This window comes from Epinephelus lanceolatus, chromosome 11 (assembly GCF_041903045.1).
Source record: "Epinephelus lanceolatus isolate andai-2023 chromosome 11, ASM4190304v1, whole genome shotgun sequence".
NCBI lineage: Eukaryota > Metazoa > Chordata > Actinopteri > Perciformes > Serranidae > Epinephelus > Epinephelus lanceolatus.
The window spans coordinates 1,905,001-1,924,234 of record NC_135744.1 but is presented as its reverse complement, the minus strand read 5'-3'; the positions used below and the strand labels follow the sequence as shown (position 1 = coordinate 1,924,234).

At 37.6% G+C, this 19,234-nt stretch overlaps 1 protein-coding gene across 2 annotated transcripts in view; it reads left to right on the top strand.

The window, feature by feature from the left end:
- Positions 1 to 2,198: 2,198 nt before the first annotated feature.
- The window catches only part of acat1 (acetyl-CoA acetyltransferase 1), a 56,259-nt gene continuing 39,223 nt past the window's right edge, over positions 2,199 to 19,234 (top strand). The window contains exons 1-4 of one of the 2 annotated variants that reach the window (XM_078172117.1): positions 2,199 to 2,355; positions 16,317 to 16,364; positions 16,461 to 16,578; positions 16,799 to 16,894. In XM_078172117.1, the coding sequence (XP_078028243.1) occupies positions 2,305 to 2,355; positions 16,317 to 16,364; positions 16,461 to 16,578; positions 16,799 to 16,894 (313 nt within the window). In that variant the 5' untranslated portion in view covers positions 2,199 to 2,304. The remainder of the gene's footprint in view (positions 2,356 to 16,316; positions 16,365 to 16,460; positions 16,579 to 16,798; positions 16,895 to 19,234) is intronic. The other variant, XM_078172116.1, reaches the window with a different exon arrangement.

The window sequence follows — 19,234 nt, the reverse complement described above, 5'->3', positions numbered from 1 at the left end:
TGAGGGATTTTCCTTTTCGTTTTTTAAAGAGGGAGACTAGGTATATTTTTGCACAGCTGTTAATTTCTAACACAGCTCAATATCACGATGATTTTATTCAGACTATCAATTTGGTGTTTATGATTTAATTGTGGCTTCAGCTTTAAGCTTTATTGTAGCATATATAACGTTATGACAAAGAAGACCAATTTATCAGATGCAATGATGTTAGACGATAATTGTAATACACGCAATTCATCTGCGCAGCATTGATTTCATGGGATTCAAGGGTGTGATCAGTGTCAGATGTACAGGTACAGGTACTGTAGCTTCTTGAACCAGTGATGAGTAATTTAACCTACACATCATTTTATTTGCTATCTTGTTTTGTCTTGATTTTTCCCTCTCTCCTCCTCTATTTCTTCTTTCCTCACCCGTTTTTTTCCTTCTCTATTATGTGATTTCATTGATGTTTTGACAGGGGAATTTCTTTGATAAGCTTTTAGTGGCTTCTAACCTCTCCAGCACTTTTCTTTTTTAATCTTGTAAATTTTATACTGTCTGTTTTTAACATTGTGTGCAAATAAACTAATCTAAACTAAAACTAAACATTATTCATCCCGTTATGCGTTGCCACGCATGTTTCCTCCTCCTGCAGCTGCCACGGTGTTGGCCTTTTCTGTAATATTGCTTTTCTCCTCCTCATATTTTAGTAGAATTAATATCTGATCCTCACGAGAAATACTTTTTTTTTTCCTCACATACGGCGCTCTGTGAGGACGCTCAGTGACGCTGCGCTTCTCTCATGATTGTGATTGGTCCGCTGTGTGCGCGTTCACGGCTCTTGATAAAGCAACCCTGGGTTGAGTTACCGAGTTGATATCCAGCGTCGTGATACCGATTATCCTGATTGCCACTGTTAAGGTTAGTCAACCCAGGATAGGTCTGGGTAACCCAGGAAAGGTTGATCTCGCTTCGTGATACAGGCCCCAGGTGGTCTTTGGCTGCTCCTGACACTACCGTCATAAAAACAAGAGAGGAAGAAATCTGAGTATCTGATTGGTCGAAGGACCGAACTGAACAGGTGATATCAGAGATACTGGATGAAGGGAGATACCCAACTGTAGGCTTATCCAATGTTAAAAAAACGGTTACTCTTCCTGTCTCCTAAGTGGGCGTGGTTAGCTCTCCCTCCAATCAGAGCCTGTTCTCCCTCAACCCTTGTGGAAAATGAACCCAATATTTACTTTAGTGACTACAGGGCTAAAGAATTGACCATAAATTGTGATCACATTCATTTTCCTCATTGACGACAATACATTCAGAGCTGCCTCAAGTCTTCTACGGGGGCGTGGCGCTGACGTCACTGAATCAGGAAGTGAGTTGAGTTGGGTATCTCGCTTCATCCAATATCTCTGGTGATATCAACATCCATGATCAACAACATAGACGCATTTATTTTTATCACAAAACTAATAAATAATCATGGTGGATTTACTGAACAGAGTTACCGAAAAAACGCTGCACTTAACAGCTTATTTATCTTTATTTCGGCCATGATAATTATTCTTTTCTTACCAGTTGGTCTTTGGCTGCTCGAAGAAATCTGCACTCACTGAAACACTGCATTTAACGGCTGGATTAAAAAACCTTCTGTAAAGGATATAATTGCCCAGATTGCACACCATAGATCACCCAAAGGGTAAGTTTCTGATTGTAATTTCTCCCCATTATGTTCCGTTGTGTGTGTTTAGAAATGTTAAAACAACATATTAATGCAACTGCTATGTTTCCTGCCTTTTTTGGATAAGCGGGGAACATAGAACCTTTTTTGCAGGGTTAAATGGGGAACATAGAACCTGGGGAACATAGATAGGCCTACGCTCCCAACATATTAAGAGAGAAGTCAGGACTGCACAGGAAGAGCTGTCACTTAAGACTGTATTAACAGCTGATGTAGGAAGTCTATTTAAGTTTTTAAGTGATACTGAGCTAATTGGAAGGATTTAGTAGATATTTATATACTTATTTGTTTTGTTTTGTTTTGTTTTGTTTTGTTTTTTATGTTTTTTTAATTTTATTTTATTTTATGTATTATTTTTTTTATTGTATTGTTTCCTGATTTGGGGTAGATGGTTAACGCTTGTCCACACTCCAACACAGTAGGTGGCGGTAATGCACCTTAACGTTGGTTGCCACCCGCCAAAAAACATCAAACAGAAGAAGAAGAAGAAGAAGAAGAAGAAGAAGAAGAAGAAGAAGAAGGGACGGAACAACAAGAAGGTTAAGGCAGTGTTAATTGTATGCGTCATCTCCTGGCTCAAGATGTCTTCCAATGGACTTTTAACCATGCGTGCTCAGATCTGCAGACGCCTGGTAAGACAGGGCGTGTTCATGAATGTGCTTGGGTTTGTCTTTATTGTTTAATTGCATGGAAATGCTGTAGTTAGGCTGGCTGTAAACGTAAGGCCCTGTTACTTGTAGCACCTCAGCTAACATTGACCTGTTTATGCCAGCGGAGCGTCCTTGACCGAAGGAACGTTAATGTAGCAGCCGGAAAATACCAAAGAACACCTTCAGGTCGCTCGAGCGCTTTAGTCATCACATGTCACTGTTTAACAAAGTCTAATTACGTTAACAACAGTAGCTTACTGAAAGAATGAAACGCAAAAGAACATAAATTGACTGACAGTTTCAATAGCATTTTAGTCCGTATTTTGTCATTAAAACGCTAACCTCACCTGCCTGCGTGAAGTTGGCTTCGGATTCGTAGCTCCCTAAATTAGGGGAGCTGGGGGAAGTAATGTATATTGCTGAGCGATTGATCCTCCACGTTTTGCACATCTTACTGCTGTGAACGCATGTTGGGGCTATCAGGTAACGACTCAGCGCTGTCTGAAACCCATTTTCTAGTATGAAAGCCTTTATTCTATCTGTGAAAATACCAAAAAAAAAAAAAAACAAACAAACCCAAAAGGATTTCACTGTGCGTTTCACATGTGGACTGTAACGTTACTTCGAAGCAGGATTTGAAGTTCGCGAAGTAACTTCGGGGTTTACCCTGGGTTTTCAGTACTATGAAGCTTATTCTCCTTTTACCGGGTTTAATCACCAAAGCAACGTATGCTGAGCAGCAAACCTGCTTCTGAGCAGGTTAACTTAAGGGTATCGTTTCTGTCAACACTCCGACCTCTGACCAATCAGAATACTTATGAAAAAGTATGTATGAACAAAAGTCCGGAGTCTCAGGGAACAAAAGAGGAACCTTCGGATATAGGTCAGTAGAATCACTTAACCTAATTACCCCAGGGCTCTTTGTCCACTGCATTTTACTACAGACCTTAATTTTTATATATATTTTATTAATCCCCCTGAGGGGAAATTCAGTTTTTTCACTCCGTTGTCATTAACACACAGGTCGGAAATATACACACATGCACAAACAGGACCTACACATGCACAAAGTGGAGAGATGTCAGAGTGAGGGGGCTGCCTTGGTCAGGCGCCCTGAGCAGTTGGGGGGTTCAGTGCCTTGCTCAAGCAGTGCCCAGGAGGTGAACTGGCACCTCTCCAGCCACCAGTCCATGCTCTGCATTTGGTCCGGACGGGGACTTGAACAGGCGGCCCTCCGGTTCCCAACCCAGGTCCCTATGGACTGAGCTACTGCCGCCCCCACACAAATAAATAAATGGAGAGATTGTTTACAACACTTAACACATGATTTTAGCACTATTTTAAGTAATGCAAAGTTTACTTTGGTCCACAGTGATAGTGCTGCTACCAGCTCAAAATAATGAGACACCTACGTGATGAGAACTAGGATAAAACAGAAAATATTTTATTAGTAAAATAATCCCCACACTGTTAATCGGCTCCAGTTTTTGTAAATGCCACATTTTGGTCCACCTTTTACTTCAGCAGCAGAAAAAGTCTGGGATCACTTGAAAGCGTTCTATGTGATATATTCAGAGTTGTATTATCACCATCCAACTAAACAGCAAAAAGTACTGTTTACTAATGTCATATCAGTGACCTGCACGTAACTTAAGTCTCGGATCATGGTGAATTTTTGGATATTGATTTGAATGTTTCCAGATTTTCTGTTTTAAAATTATAGGTCATTGGGGCGTCGGTGGCTTAGTGGTAGAGCAGGCGCCCCATATACAAGGCTGTTGCCGCAGCGGCCCGGGCTCAAATCCAGCCTGTGGCCCTTTGCTGCATGTCGTCTCCCCCACCCCTCCCCCCCCCACGCTTACCTGTCCACACTGTTAAAAAAAACCAGGTAAAATAACTGGCAGCAAAGTTTCCAAACGGATACCGTAAAATGACAGTAAATAACTGTATCACAGAATTACGTACAATAACTGTAAAAATACAGAGTATATTTTTACAGTCAAATTAATTAAAATACAGTATATTATAGTTGATAAATGCCCATTATACTGTAAAATAACATACATTATGTCAAAAAACATTAAAATCAAATACCTTTCACATTAATCTCTGTAATTTCACGGTATACATTATGTATTTTAGGAAACAGCCAAGTCTATCTACAGTAATTTCATGTTAAAATACTGTTTTTTCCATGCACAATAACAAAGTTATAACATATAAAAATGAAGTAGGTTCATAAAACTTAAGATAAATATCTGCAAATTTACAGTATTAATCTGTCATTTTAGAGAATTAGTATATTAAAAAACAACCATTGGACAGTGGAAAAACAAGCTAAATACATTACAAATACATCAAAAATAGCTACATGTAAGGCCAATCCCTGTAAATTAAGGGTATTTAGTAGTCATTTCATGAAACCGTCTTGTCCATCTACACTGATTTGCTGCATAATTGTGGTTTCCCCAAGTAAAAAAACTGACAATGTATAAACAAAATATGTACCTTTTAATCAAATAGGAATTTCTGCACATTTACAGTATTAGTTATTTTAGAGAATTGGACAATGGAAAATTAAACACTGTACATCAAAATACATTAATATGTATATTTAAAGATAATACCTGTAAATTTAGGGTATTAAACAATCATTTTAGTTATCTGAACAAATATTGTTAAAAACTTTCATTTGACAGAAAAACAAGGATACTAAGTCATTACACATTAAAACAGCTAAGGCAATTTCTGTAAATGTAAAGTATTCAGCAGTTACTTTATATAATTGTTCAATATAGTGTTTGACTTCTAAAATATTGTTTTTATATAAAAAAAAAAAAAAAAGTTGGAATATTTCAATATTTTAAACCCTGGGCCCAAATGACATGTTTTCAGTCACAATCCCAAATAGCAGAAACCAGATAGCCCCCTGCCCCGCCCATCCAGTAACACTGGAAAGCCCCCTCCTATTCTACTGCATGGGCATGAGCAACAATTTACGATAAACTTTTTCAAAACATGACACTCGCAGTATAATCATACAGTAATCATCAGTATGTTGTCTTGAAAAATATTGATTAAAAAAAGCTGTGCAGACCAAAGAAAAAATTCAAATCTGTGACTTGTTTTATTTTTGAATACCATGGAGTTCAAATAGTTACATGATATGAAATACATATTTCTGGCAGTGGATAGATGGACCATAGTTATTAACAGAAAAGCACTGCAGATTTTGCTCTTTTCACAGGCCATGTTTACAATAAGTAAACACTACACCAGTTTTATACTTTAAAGTGATATTCATAACTTTTTTGTTGTACTGTCCATACTGCAAGTCCAAAATATTGAGCAGCTTCTTCAGCAGCTGCTCCTGTGCTCTACAAGTAAGTTACTTTGACTAGACCGCCATATGCATTAATTGCAAGGCAAAACTGGAAATAGAAACATCTTTCATCTATAAGTAACATCAGCATAAGAACTACCTACCTACAAAAAAATACATAAATTATGTGTACTTGGAGTTTTTTTGAGTTTGGCCCATGTTCCACTTGTCAACATGGAGAGGGTGGACTTTATATCCTATACTACAGCCAGCCACCAGGGGGCAATTGAGATGTTTTGGCTTTACTTGAGGAGCTGTCATGCTGTCCATCATACTGTATTACTAATGTACTATTCATGCTAAGTATGTCAGATTGAGTATGTAGTGTTTCAGCTGCATAGTATGTGGATTATGTGTGCAAGAAATGCCCACGTATACTAAATTATCAAGAATTTTTGAGTATGCAGTGTGAGCTGACTGCACATACTCAACTCAATGCATTGCTAGCCTGATACTCAGAATTGCCATTTCATTTCACTGCATTATTCAGTCTGACCGTGCTCTCATAGTAGCCGTTAGCATAGCAGCTAAGTGTCAAAGCAATTTCTCAAGATACGAGGCGCTATACACAACTTTTGGAGACAGATGGACTTGGTTTCGTCTCAGAAGCCATCAAAATGTGCAGGGGTAATACAACTCTGATACGAGGTGTCCTGAGAGGCTAGGCATTGGGGTATATTTCATCCCCAACATCCCATTACCTAAACCACATCTAAACAGAGCTAAATGTCTCTGGTGGATTAAGCTGTGTGGTAGACCACAGTCAACTCAACATTAAGAAGATAAACAAGGATGTCTACATTTGTTTTAAGGCAAGTCAACATTGTGGATGTATGGTATGGATTTTTTTTTCACCGCAGTGAAAAAGCAACGTATCCCCGTGGGATGGTGGTTAAAATTTGACATAATTACATAGGTTTTTCTAACATATACTAGCAGAATCTACTTATTGCCTATTATGTGCAATAAGAGTAATTTTGAGGCCTTCTTCTCAATGCAATGAATGTGTATTGGGAGCTGGACTCTGTTCCACAATTGTGAAGCACAGGAGCAGCTTATGAAGACGATCAGCGATATTTGGACTTAGGTCAAAGACATTAAACTTTGTAACTAGGATACATTCAATTTGGACAATACATACTGTGCGTGAGAAACTGCTGTCAGATCATTTCAAACTGTCTGTTCACTTGCTTGGCTGCTGGGGACCTCCTTAAATACCTCCGATTGTCCAGCTAGGGAGAAAACAGGTATTTGTTTAGACAATCCATGTAAACCTTTTGGCATTTTACAGACAAACATTCATGAGAACTGAAATTATCATTTCTAATTTGAGTTGCTTTTTTATTATCATAGATTACCAGGAATCCTGAAGTAAATTTCAATACCTTTTTAAAAGACCTTCTCAAAATATTTTAAGACCTCGTCGCCCATTAAGCAGTAATCAGCAACACATCTTTAACTTACTAAACAGTTGTAGTTTGCAATTAAATCTATAGAGCACAACCATACAACAGAACTCAGATAAGATGGGAAGGAACAAAGCTCAAAAGAATAAATCAAACCAAAGGCAAGGATTGAACTGAGGAAGAACTGATATATGGAGAGAGAAATTTCCAGAGTCAAATTTACACGTGGAGTAATAAGGATTGTTCCAGACGTTCTCGTATCGACTTTTGGGTTGTATCCAAAACTTTTGATAAGGACAGTATCACGGTTATGATGGTTTTATCTACACCCTTAACAAATCACAAGGCAATAACAATTAATGTTTGTCTTTTTCTTGATAAATCTGGATTTAAAAAAAGTATCTTATTGTAAAATGAACAGCTCCCACTTAAATCACAATTGTGGATGATAACAGAATTTTGATTTTGGGTGAACTATCCCTTTAAATGATGTGGCGAAATTAAAATTAAATGAGCCGCAAAACAAATTAGATGACGTGTATAAACTGAAAGCAGAGGGGGCTCTCGTTTGGTCTAGGCAGAAATGGCAAGAGCATGGTGAGCAATTGTCTGCCTACGTCTTTAATTTAGAAAAATCACAAGCCAAATACAACTCTATACTACAGTTAAATATTAATGGAACTGTCAATAAAAAGGACATTTAATGTTTCTGGTGTAGGAAACAGATCGCAAAAGTTCGCTGTCGCAAGATAATGAGTAACAAGCTGATCTGGCAGGCCAAGCACGCCTGCACATCATTGTTTTTAATAGTCGTGGGGAAGGGGTGGCTTGCTTGGAGTTTGCAAAAAGCACCTAAAGGACTCTGACTGTGAGAAAAACTCCAAGCCAGCTTTCCTGTGTCTTTCACTGAGGAGAGGCTTCCATCTGGCCACTCTGCCATAAAGCCCATATCGGTGGAATGTTACAGTGATGGCTGACCTTCTGGAAGTTTCTCCCATCTCCACACAGGATCTCTGGAGCTCAGCCAGAGTGACCATCAGGTTCTTGGTCACCTCTCTTACCAAGGCCCTTCTACCCCGATTGCTCAGCTGTGCTGGGTGGCCAGCTTCAGGAGGAGTCCTGGTTATTCCAGACTTCTTCCATTTAAGAATTATGGGGCCACTGTGCTCTTGAGAACCTTCAATGCAGCAGATTTTGTTTGTAGCCTTCCCCAGATCTATGCCTCAACACAATCCTGTCTCTGTGCTCTGCAGGCAGTTCCTTCCACCTCATGGCTTGGTTTTTCCTCTGATATGCATTGTCAGCTGTGAGACCTTATATAGACAAGTGTGTGCCTTTCCAAATCATGTCCAATCAATTGAATTTACCACAGCTGGACTCCAATCAAGGTGTGGAAACATCTCAAAGATGACCCAGATAAATGGAAGCAACCTGAGCTACATTTCAAGTGTCATAGTTAAGGGTCTGAAAACTTAATACAATGTGATATTTTAGTTTTTACTTTTTAATAAATTTGCAAAAATGTGTAAAATTCTGTTTTCACTTTGTCATTATGGGATATGGAGTGTAGATTGATGAGATTAAAAATGAATTTAAATGATTTTAGCAAAAGGCTGCAAAAGAATGTGAAAATAATGAAGGGGTCTGGGTTTTCTGAACCCACTGTATCTATTTTACGAGCTAACCAGGGCCGCGCAGACACCTCAAGGGAATGTGTTAAAGAGGGGCACATGGAGGAATATTACACCAATACCACGCACCAACATAATTTACAGCACAACCAACCCATATTCAAACAGAATGTAACAAAGAATCTTACAACAAACTAGGACTGCGCAGTTAATCGAAAAATAATCGAAACCGACATTTAGAAACTCTAATCGACTTAATCTTGCTCATGTCAATTAATCATGGTGTTCACTGTTGCCATGACAGTAAAGGTTGAATATCTTTAAGGAATTTGAAAACTTGTCTCCAGTGATCATTTTAACCCAAACCATGATCTTTTCATAGTTCTAATCAAGTGGGTTTTGTGCCTAAACCTAACTAGACATTAACCACAGCGTCACACCTTAAAACTCATAATTTTCACTCCCTAAAGATACACGTGTGAAAATATCACAAAATATCCAGGTGTGAGGGCAGTGTAAAATACAAAACAAAAGAAACTGTGAAAATACATAATTGTTCATCAAGGGTGGAGATAATCGTTCATTAATCATAATCAAGGTTAAAAGTTAAATTAATCGTGATTTTGACTTTTGCCATAATTGCCCAGCCCTACAACAAACTGTATCATAGTATATCATTGCCCCCCTACCTGATGTAACTGGAGAGGGACTATGATTCATTTTCTATTTTGTGTGTGTGTGTGTACACTCACTTTGGCTGCGCAAGGTGAAGCATCGAGGTGTCTGTTTTCTTGGCCAGATCATTCTACAGCAGGTACCGTCAGTGCTAATGAAGAGAGAACCAGGTCATTATTTCCACTGGAGGATTCATCAGTTGTTTTTTTTTTAATTTGAAAATATATTTGACATTAATCATCACTCACTTCAGGTTGGCCCAATTACAGCAGTACATGTCTGCCTTGTGATCCACAAGCCACTGAGCATTTCTAGCAAAGCCAACAATGTGCCACTTTACTTCCAAACTAAGAGAGACACAGAAGAGCAGAAATAAAGAGTGATAAATATTCTCTTTAGAGATTACACTCAGCACATTACTCTACTCCTATCAACATTATATTCTTAAAAGTAAGATTTGCTCAAGAGAAAACATTAAACATGTCAATCACAGATCCTGATAACGTGTCTCTTTCCAAAAGAGATTCATGCAGTTATATACTGAGTTTTACAGAGACATAAATATGGTCTTACCTTCTCCAGGTCTAAGTCTTTTTTACAGGCATGACATTACTACAAGCAGCTCGCACACATATATGGGGAAACAGGAGAAAGAAAGTCAGCCTTGCTCTGTCCAAAGCTAATAAAAGCTCACAAATTAACATATACCAAAAATGCTTTATTCCCAAAATGTCATTTATCTATACAGTCATCATAGTCTTGCTGCACCTCTGGTGGTAATGTCAGCCAGTGCATCTCCGCTGAGACAGGTAGGAAGTATGTCCATCTGCACAGGCTTTAATTGCAAGCTCAAATCTGGTTTTATAGATCGGAAAAATGTTATTTGTCCTTACCATCTCCATGGAAATAGGACAGTAATTCCAATCTAGTGAACCCCAGTCTTTGTTGTGTCTCATTGGGTTGAGTAGCCATTCTCACTGGGAGTCATCCTCTATCATATATTAAATATATGCATTCCATAAAATAATATTTTAAATTGTCTTTCTACAGTAATGTACAGTTAAAAAATATAAAATCACTTTAACCATGCATGCTAAATAACCTGCAATTTTGTGGAAATAATCACAGATTTCTGTAATTTTATATACATTTCTTCATTACAGTTATTAGGAAAGATCTGTAAAATGACATCACATATGTAAAATTACATTTGAATATGAAAAAGATGTTAAGTTGCCTCTAAAAACATAATAATAATGTAATTTTATTATGGTTAATATTTTGTAATTTTAAGGGTAAATGTTTAAATTACTGCTAATATATGTTAATCTGCAGTTATTGTCTTATTGAAAATGGTGATAAACCTGTAAAAAAAAAAAAAAACGTTTTATACAAAATTACAGTGGAATGTATACCATATAAATGGTAAAAATTTAAATTACTCCCAATATCTGTAAATATACAGGCATTTTATTGTTTAAAAAAAGCAAAAATCTGTAAGAATACAGAATGCTTTCTGTAAAATTACATTATTTAAATTGCACTTTTTGTAAAATAATATACTTTAAGTTGTCTTTATACAGTAATGTACAGTAAATTACTTTTGTATATGTACAAATACTACTCATTACCTCTAAAAAAAACATAAAATCACCTTAACCACACATATGCTTAATGACCTGCAATTTTATGGAAAACACTACAGATTTCTGTAGTTTTACGTACATTTCTTCATTATCATTATCAAGAAAGATCTGTAAAATTACATCACATTTTATGTAAAATTACATTTGAATATGAAAGAAATATGTTAATTTACCTTTAAAAAACATAGTAATAATGTAATATTATATTATTAGTAATTACATGTAATTCTAAAGGTAAATATTTAAATTACTGCTAGTATCTGTTAATTTACAGTTACAACATTGTCTTATGGAAAATGGTGGTAAACCTGTAAAAACATAGAGAAAATTGTATGTAAAATTACAGTTAAATATGTACAAATACAATAAATTGTCATTAAAAACATAATATTAATGTAATCATAAATTATGGTTAATTAACTGTAATTTTAAAAATCCAAAATTACTGAAAATATCTGTAAATATACTTTCATTGTTTTATTGGAAAACAGGAAAAATCTGTAAAAAATTACAGAACATTTCCTGTAGAATTACATTTTTTTTCTAAAGGCAAAATGGCCAAAAAATATCTTTAACAAAAAAAAAAAGATTATAGATATTTGTTTACATCCCACACCACTGGCATTTTACTGTCTCATAGTTGCAGACACTTTTGCTACGGTTTCATCTCATATCATATGAAGTAGCCTACTTCATTCATGGTTCTGATGATGTTGCTCACAATTTGCAACCCTGCCTCTTTCACATGAACGTGCTTGAGGCTGGATAGGAAGTTGACTTAACTGGTTGATAACCAGCTTTGTAGTACCGGCTATCCAAACGGACAATGTTAGTGTTAGTCAAACCAGATAACGAGAAGATATCCAGGGTAAGTTGAACTGGCTTCATAATACAGGCCTCTGGTCCTGATTAAAAACCACTGTACCTAGACTGGTCAGGGGGTCTGGGGCCATATTCACATTCTGAGAACTCCCTCAAAAAGCTCCTAACTTACTCTCTAATTTTTTAGTGAGGAGTCCTAGCTCAGGAGTGATTTAGGAAAGTTCCCAGAGTAAATCTGAGTAAGAAAGGGACAGAAACTGTTGGAGGTGTGGTTGACTCTGTTGCTGTGATGCATTCTTTTAACATACATGATTGATTGTCACAGACACCCCTTTGTGAGCCTGCAAAGTGTGGTCACCCAGTGGAAATGAAATGCTAACTGTGACTTTTGTTATTGTTAGTGTGATCACTCGCTTCGGGAATAACTTTTATTTTTACAAGGACGTAACCTTAATTTTCAGTGGAAATTCTAGGAAAACGTCACAATTATGAGAACAGTTCTTTGTACTAGTAAACTGTCAAATCTGGACTAGATTTTCCCAGAGAGGGTAAAAATGATGTAAAACACAGTTTCAGATTTATAAAAACCTTCATTCTATTTGTGAAAATGAAAAAAGGGACATTTCATTGTGTTTTCACTGCAGTTTTGTTTGCTTATTTCATTGGTGCACAGCATACTCAAACTAAGCACCAGCAGCATAAAGACTCACTGAGCGTCTGTTCCAGCCATCTAATCACATTTTATTAGGGTAAACGTCCCTATTCAGCCCACCAAATCTGCCAGACATTTTTAATACCGCCCCAATTAGGGCTGGGCAGTATGACCTAAAATTTATATCACGGTATAAATCGAATCCCTTCACGGTAATGGTATATATCGCGGTATAAATTTAAGTGTAAAAGTTATAATAGAAGTGTTTCTGAATGGATTTTGTAGTCCCTTAGCAAAAGTAAAATTGATAAAAAAAAAAAAAAACAACAACAACAACAAAAGTAAAGATATAATGTATTTTTTAGAGCATTTATTGTGCAGAATGCAGATCTCAAAACTCAAAATTAAAACCCAGTACTCTATGGTGCAAAATGTCCCCTGGGATCTATATCAAAAGGTAATTTCCTTCTTTTAGCAAAATCCTAAATGACTGAGTTGTGTTTTTTCCACCTGGACCATCACGCTGTAACCTGTGACAGGCTGCTATGATACCACAACTATCACACATTCACATATGGAGTTTTTTGTGGAGCCCCTAGCGTCACATAGGTTTACATTACCAAAGGTTTATGACAAACTCTCTTGCCGAAAACCAACTCCCGTGTGCGCACGGCGAGAGAGGAGAGGGAGAGACGCTGTGCTGCTGCCAGAGGAGACACTGAATGAGTTCCCTCTGAGCGGTAAGTCGCTAAAAGAGTCTGAGAAGTCCGGGGCTGTTCATAAGACATTAACTCACTCACTCACAAGTTCTCCAGCAACACATGTTGCACGTGCTACGCTAAATCACGGATGTGAACCAGCTCCTCTTGCTCCGCTGTCTCTATGCTCGCAGCCATTTTCACACTGAGGCAGGTGCGATGACGTCATCGACGATAGGACGGCAGAGCACAAATCTCTACCGTGGGCCAAATTTATATCATTTCTACCGTCTACCGCATATACCGTGCAGCCCTAGCCCCAATATAAGTGAGAACATTTTAGTTAAAATGATAGTCTAGTCTCTCATTTGAAGTGTCAATAATTTATTTATACTATTTTTTTTTTATTATTGTTTAATTTGTCAAAATATGTCCCCTTTAAGCCCATGGGTGTTCCAAAATAAGCCCACTTCATGATTTGTTGATAAATAAATATATATATTTAAAAATCTTAACAATCCAAACTTGTTCTATTAAAATCTGTAATCTCTTAGCTCTCAATAGCTATAATCATTTTCTCTCCACTTCTATCCTCTGGACTGTAAATGGCATTTGAAATAGGCATGATCAGCCTTTGCTGTGTTGTCAACACAAAAAAAAAGCTGAACTTACAACATGTCTTCTTTGGAATGTAGCCAAAAAAAACTATTCATGAAGAAAATCAAAATTATACTGGAAATTACTCTTCAATACTTCATCTTTCAGTATGTGTTGTCATTTTGTCTGTATCTCTATCATACATTGTACTGTTGGCATTTATAATTGGCCAAAATTTCTGGTCCAGCCAGCTGGTTGAAAGTGTAGATATTTAAATTATCAAGATTTCTGAAGACCTAATGGCTAAAAAGAAAGTCAGTTTACAAGTTCAATACTAATATTTTAAGGGTAATAAATGATGATAAAATGATACTTAATGATCTATGGAGCTGATTGATTAGGTGAGGTCAAAGTTAGGCAGGAAAATGGTTCAAAAGTCAAGGGAGAAAATCTCCATTGAAACACAGTCAAGTGGGCTTAATGGGAGCAGGTGGCTTAAAGGGAACATAAGTGAATTTCTGGTTAAAAGTCAGAATATTTTATTCTGTCATGCACTGAAGTAATTAGCTATACTCATTTACATCCACCCTAAATAGTGCGATTTATTTATTTATTTATTTTTTGCTAGTGTCCCCTTTAAGCCCACTTGGTAAAAATGTTAATTAAAAAATAAATAATAGATGTGGATATTTATCTTTATCTATTTAACAGCATAATAATATATTCTGCACACAAAAATGTAAACTATACATGCTTATCATGCTTTGTCATGCAGCGACTGTATTGATGCAGCATGTGGGCTGTTTGCTAGCATGCTAAAACGCATATTTTGACTTAAATAGAAAAAGTATTTCTAATTTGAGTAATATTCTAACATGTTTTATTCAGATTTTGGTAACAAATGAGTACTTGCCAAAAGCAGGAGTAGTAGTAGGAGTAGAAATATGAAAAAAGCTTTCTGAGGGCACCAAAATCACAATTTTTTTTATTTATTTATTTTTTTTTTTTTTGCAACTACTTCTGGGAGCAGCAGGTGCATATCACACATGTGCTTCGATAACACAATATCGACAAATCTGATTGGCTTACAATAAAAAGTATAATGTATGTAACAAGCAGCTTCATTGGAAGAACCATGACACAGCAAAAATGGTGATGATTTTTTTTTTTTATTTGACTCAGAAGTCACAAGTGGGCTTATATGGTATGTGGGCTTAATAGGGACGTGTATCCTAATGTTAAGCTTCTCTGGGATAATCTAGTATAAGTATCATTGTTTATGATCTGGACCTGGTCCACATGTGAAAAAAGCAGTGAAATCTCCCTTTTTCTTGCATTTCCACAAACAGAATAAAGGTTTCACAAATTTGAAAGTGGGTTTCAGACAGCACTGAGTCTTCACCTGAAAAGTCTAACATGCTTTCACAACAGTAAGATGTGCAAAAAGTGGAGGATCAGTTGCTCAGCAATGTAAAGCCCTTTTTAGATAGGAGTTGTGCAAATTGCAGGAAAGCCCAATCAGTCTTTTTTCAGCATTGGCAGTATAAAAACAAAATCGGGGAGTGCAGCAAAATGACGCCTACCTACTTTTGTTTATACAGAATGTGCCTTTTTCGGGGCAATGGGGGGCTTGAGCAAGTAACACAACATGTAGCTCAGCGTGTGATGTAAACAGTGACGTGAGGGAAGCTGCGGCTGGTCAGCCCTTGAGCGATTCTCTCGTAAGTCGGCCCGTCCTTCACCATCCCCGTCATCTGACGGTTAATGGCCTCTTCGTTTGCGACGACAAGGAGGGCGTGCAAATCCTTGTCTCCCCAGTTGCTCATCTTTACAGTGTCTGTCAGGTCTGGTTTCTCTCTTGCTACTAGCTGCTCGCTGATTGCTGCTATCAGCTGTTTCCTGTTTATCCACTGCCAGTGGCTCGCATGTGCGGCGTCATCAACAGCTCCTCCCACAAGTCATCAACAGCCCCTCCCAGTGCGAAAGGCCGCCTCGGTCTGTTTAAACTAAAAGGATTCCGCCAATATGACTATTCTACGAGGCGGATACTTGGGCACCTCGGATCAACTCGCCAGTCTGGCTCTGTGTGTCTAAATGCTGGCAGCTTGCCGGCAAAACGGCCCAACCTTTGCGGAAAATCTGGCAGTGTAAAAGGGGCTTAAGTTACTTATCCCTTAACTCACCCCTTATCTGCTGAATCGGAAGCTGCGAATCGGATTCTAACTTCAGCATCATTGTGCCCCGATTGTAAGTCTCTTACAGCTAATAGGTTTTCCATGCTTCTCTATGTGCTCAAGTTAATACTTGAATAATTGTCCAAAGAGTTTTTGGTTTAACAGCAGACATTGGAAAGACAGGAGTAAAATTAGGAACACTCATGTATGGAAGGTGAATTATCTCTCTCATTGAAATAGTATCATTACTGCTATTGTAGGCTCACAAGTACCTCTCAAGAACCTACACATCTCGCCCTTCACTGAATGTAAGTTACCTTACAGTAACTGAAATTTCAAATTCTTATGACACTCAAATATTTGGACTGTACGCTGTAATGCAGACTTTCAATGCTTGGTTCTAGGAGGTTGTCATTGTCAGCGCAGTCCGTACTCCAATGGGCTCCTTCAGAGGCAGCCTGGCATCAATACCAGCCACCAGACTGGGTTCCATTGCCATTAAAGGAGCCATAGACAAAGCAGGTATGTTGAGATGGGTCACTTTCCTCAGTGAGAACTGTTTTCCACCATTTAGGCAGAGATGTAACGTTAGCTGATTATCGTCATCTCTAGGTGTGTGTGCAAGCACGGCTATGCTAATGTAACACATTACCTAAATTTCACATGATTAGGTGGATTGCTAAATCAAAAAGAAAAAAGCTGGTGTATATTTGGAGAGTTGACTTAATGTTTCTGTGTTTAGGGATCGCTCCTGAAGAGGTGAAGGAAGTCTACATGGGCAACGTGCTTCAGGCAGGAGAAGGACAGGCCCCCACGAGACAAGCCTTGCTTGGAGCAGGTATGACTAGTGATGGTGTGATGAAGTCCCTTGAATGTGTTGAATCTTTATGGACGATTTCTTCGCCAAAAGGCTGATCACACGAAGCTCCGTTAACAGCTCATTTGAAGGTACTGACATCTGCTGGTCATTTGATGTACAGCAGTCCTACTGTAATAATACATGTGGGCTACATGCAAGTGGATCTGTACACATAATGATGCAAGTATTACATCAGAATCTATAATATATCTATGTATGTATGTATGTATGTACAGTGCTCAGCATAAATGAGTACACCCCCTTCGACAAGTAACATTTTAAACAATATCTCAATGAACACAAAAGCAATTTCCAAAATGTTGACAAGACTAAGTTTTATATAACATCTGTTGAACTTATAACATGAAAGTAAGGTTAATAATATAACTTGCAAAAATGAGTACACCCCACTGAAAGTCTCTGGAGCAAAGCTAAATTTTAGACTACAAATGTATAATTTAACAGTAATCAACCACAGGTGAGTCTAATTATTCATTACACAGGTGTCCAGCAGACAGTTGACTATAAAAGGGTGTTACTTAAAGTAAACCCCTTCCCATTTCATGTTTTTAGCAATGGCACCACATGGAAGAGGAATGTCACAAGACCTGAGAAAGCAAATAATTTCTTTACACCGCAAAGGTGAAGGCTACAAGAAGATCAGCAAAGCTTTACTTATCAGTCAGAATACTATAGCAAAAGTGATCCAGAAATTTAAAAAAGATGGAACTGCAACCATCTCACAGAGACGTCCAGGCCGTCCACGAAGTTAACTCCTCGACAGCAGCGTCTTCTGATGAGAAGGGTCGAAGAAAATCAGCATGCAAGTTCATTGCCGTTATCTAAGGAAGTAGAAAGCCAAACTGGGGTGACTCTTTCTCGTGACACAATACGGCGTACCCTGCAGTGGAATGGCATGCGTGGGTGCCGTCCACAAAGGAAGCCTCTCCTAAAGCTCAGGCACAAAAAAAGCCCGCCTAGAGTTTGCCAGGGCCCATGCTGACAAAGATGAAGACTACTGGGACTCTATACTCTGGAGTGATGAGACCAAGATAAATGTTTTTTGGAACTGATGGCTTCAAAACTGTATGGGGTCGCAAAGGTGAGGAATACAAAGAAAAATGCATAGTGCCTACAGTGAAACATGGTGGTGGCAGTGTCCTTATGTGGGGTTGTATGAGTGCTGCTGGTGTCGGGGAGCTGCATTTCATTCATGGCATATTGAATTCACAGATGTATTGCTCGATACTGAAAGAGAAGATGCTACCATCACTTCGTGCCCTTGGTCACTTGCACTTTTCCAACATGACAATGATCCTAAACACACATCTAAGGCCACTGTTGGATTTCTGAAGAAGAACAGGGTGAAAGTGATTCAGTGGCCAAGTATGTCTACTGATCTGAACCCAATTGAACACCTATGGGGAATTCTGAAGAGACAAATTGAGCATCACTCTCCATCCAGCATCCAGTCTCTAAAAGAGGTCATTCTTGAAGAATGGAAAAACATTGATGTAGCAAAATGTTGGCAACTTGTTCATTCCATGCCTAGAAGACTTGGTGCTGTCATTAAAAATCATGGAGGCCATACAAAGTACTAGATGTAGTAGTTTTTGTTGTGGGGTGTACTCATTTTTGCATCGCCCTTATTTGAGTAAAACTGAAAAATGTGTAATCTAAGTTATATTATTAACCTTATTTTCATGTTATAAGTTCAACAGATGTTATACTAAACTTGGTCTTGTCAACATTTTGGACATTGTTTTTGTGTTCATTGAGATATTGTTTAAAATGTTACTTTAGTGTGTGTGTGTGTGTGTGTGTGTATATATATATATATATATATATATATATATATATATATATATATATATATATATATATATATATGTATATGTATATGTATATATATATATATATATATATATATATATATATATATGTATATGTATGTATATATATGTATGTGTATATACAGTACAGGCCAAAAGTTTGGACACACCTTCTCATTCAATGCGTTTTCTTTATTTTCATGACTATTTACATTGTAGATTCTCACTGAAGGCATCAAAACTATGAATGAACACATGTGGAGTTATGTACTTAACAAAAAAAGGTGAAATAACTGAAAACATGTTTTATATTCTAGTTTCTTCAAAATAGCCACCCTTTGCTCTGATTACTGCTTTGCACACTCTTGGCATTCTCTCCATGAGCTTCAAGAGGTAGTCACCTGAAATGGTTTCCACTTCACAAGTGTGCCTTATCAGGGTTAATTAGTGGAATTTCTTGCTTTATCAATGGGGTTGGGACCATCAG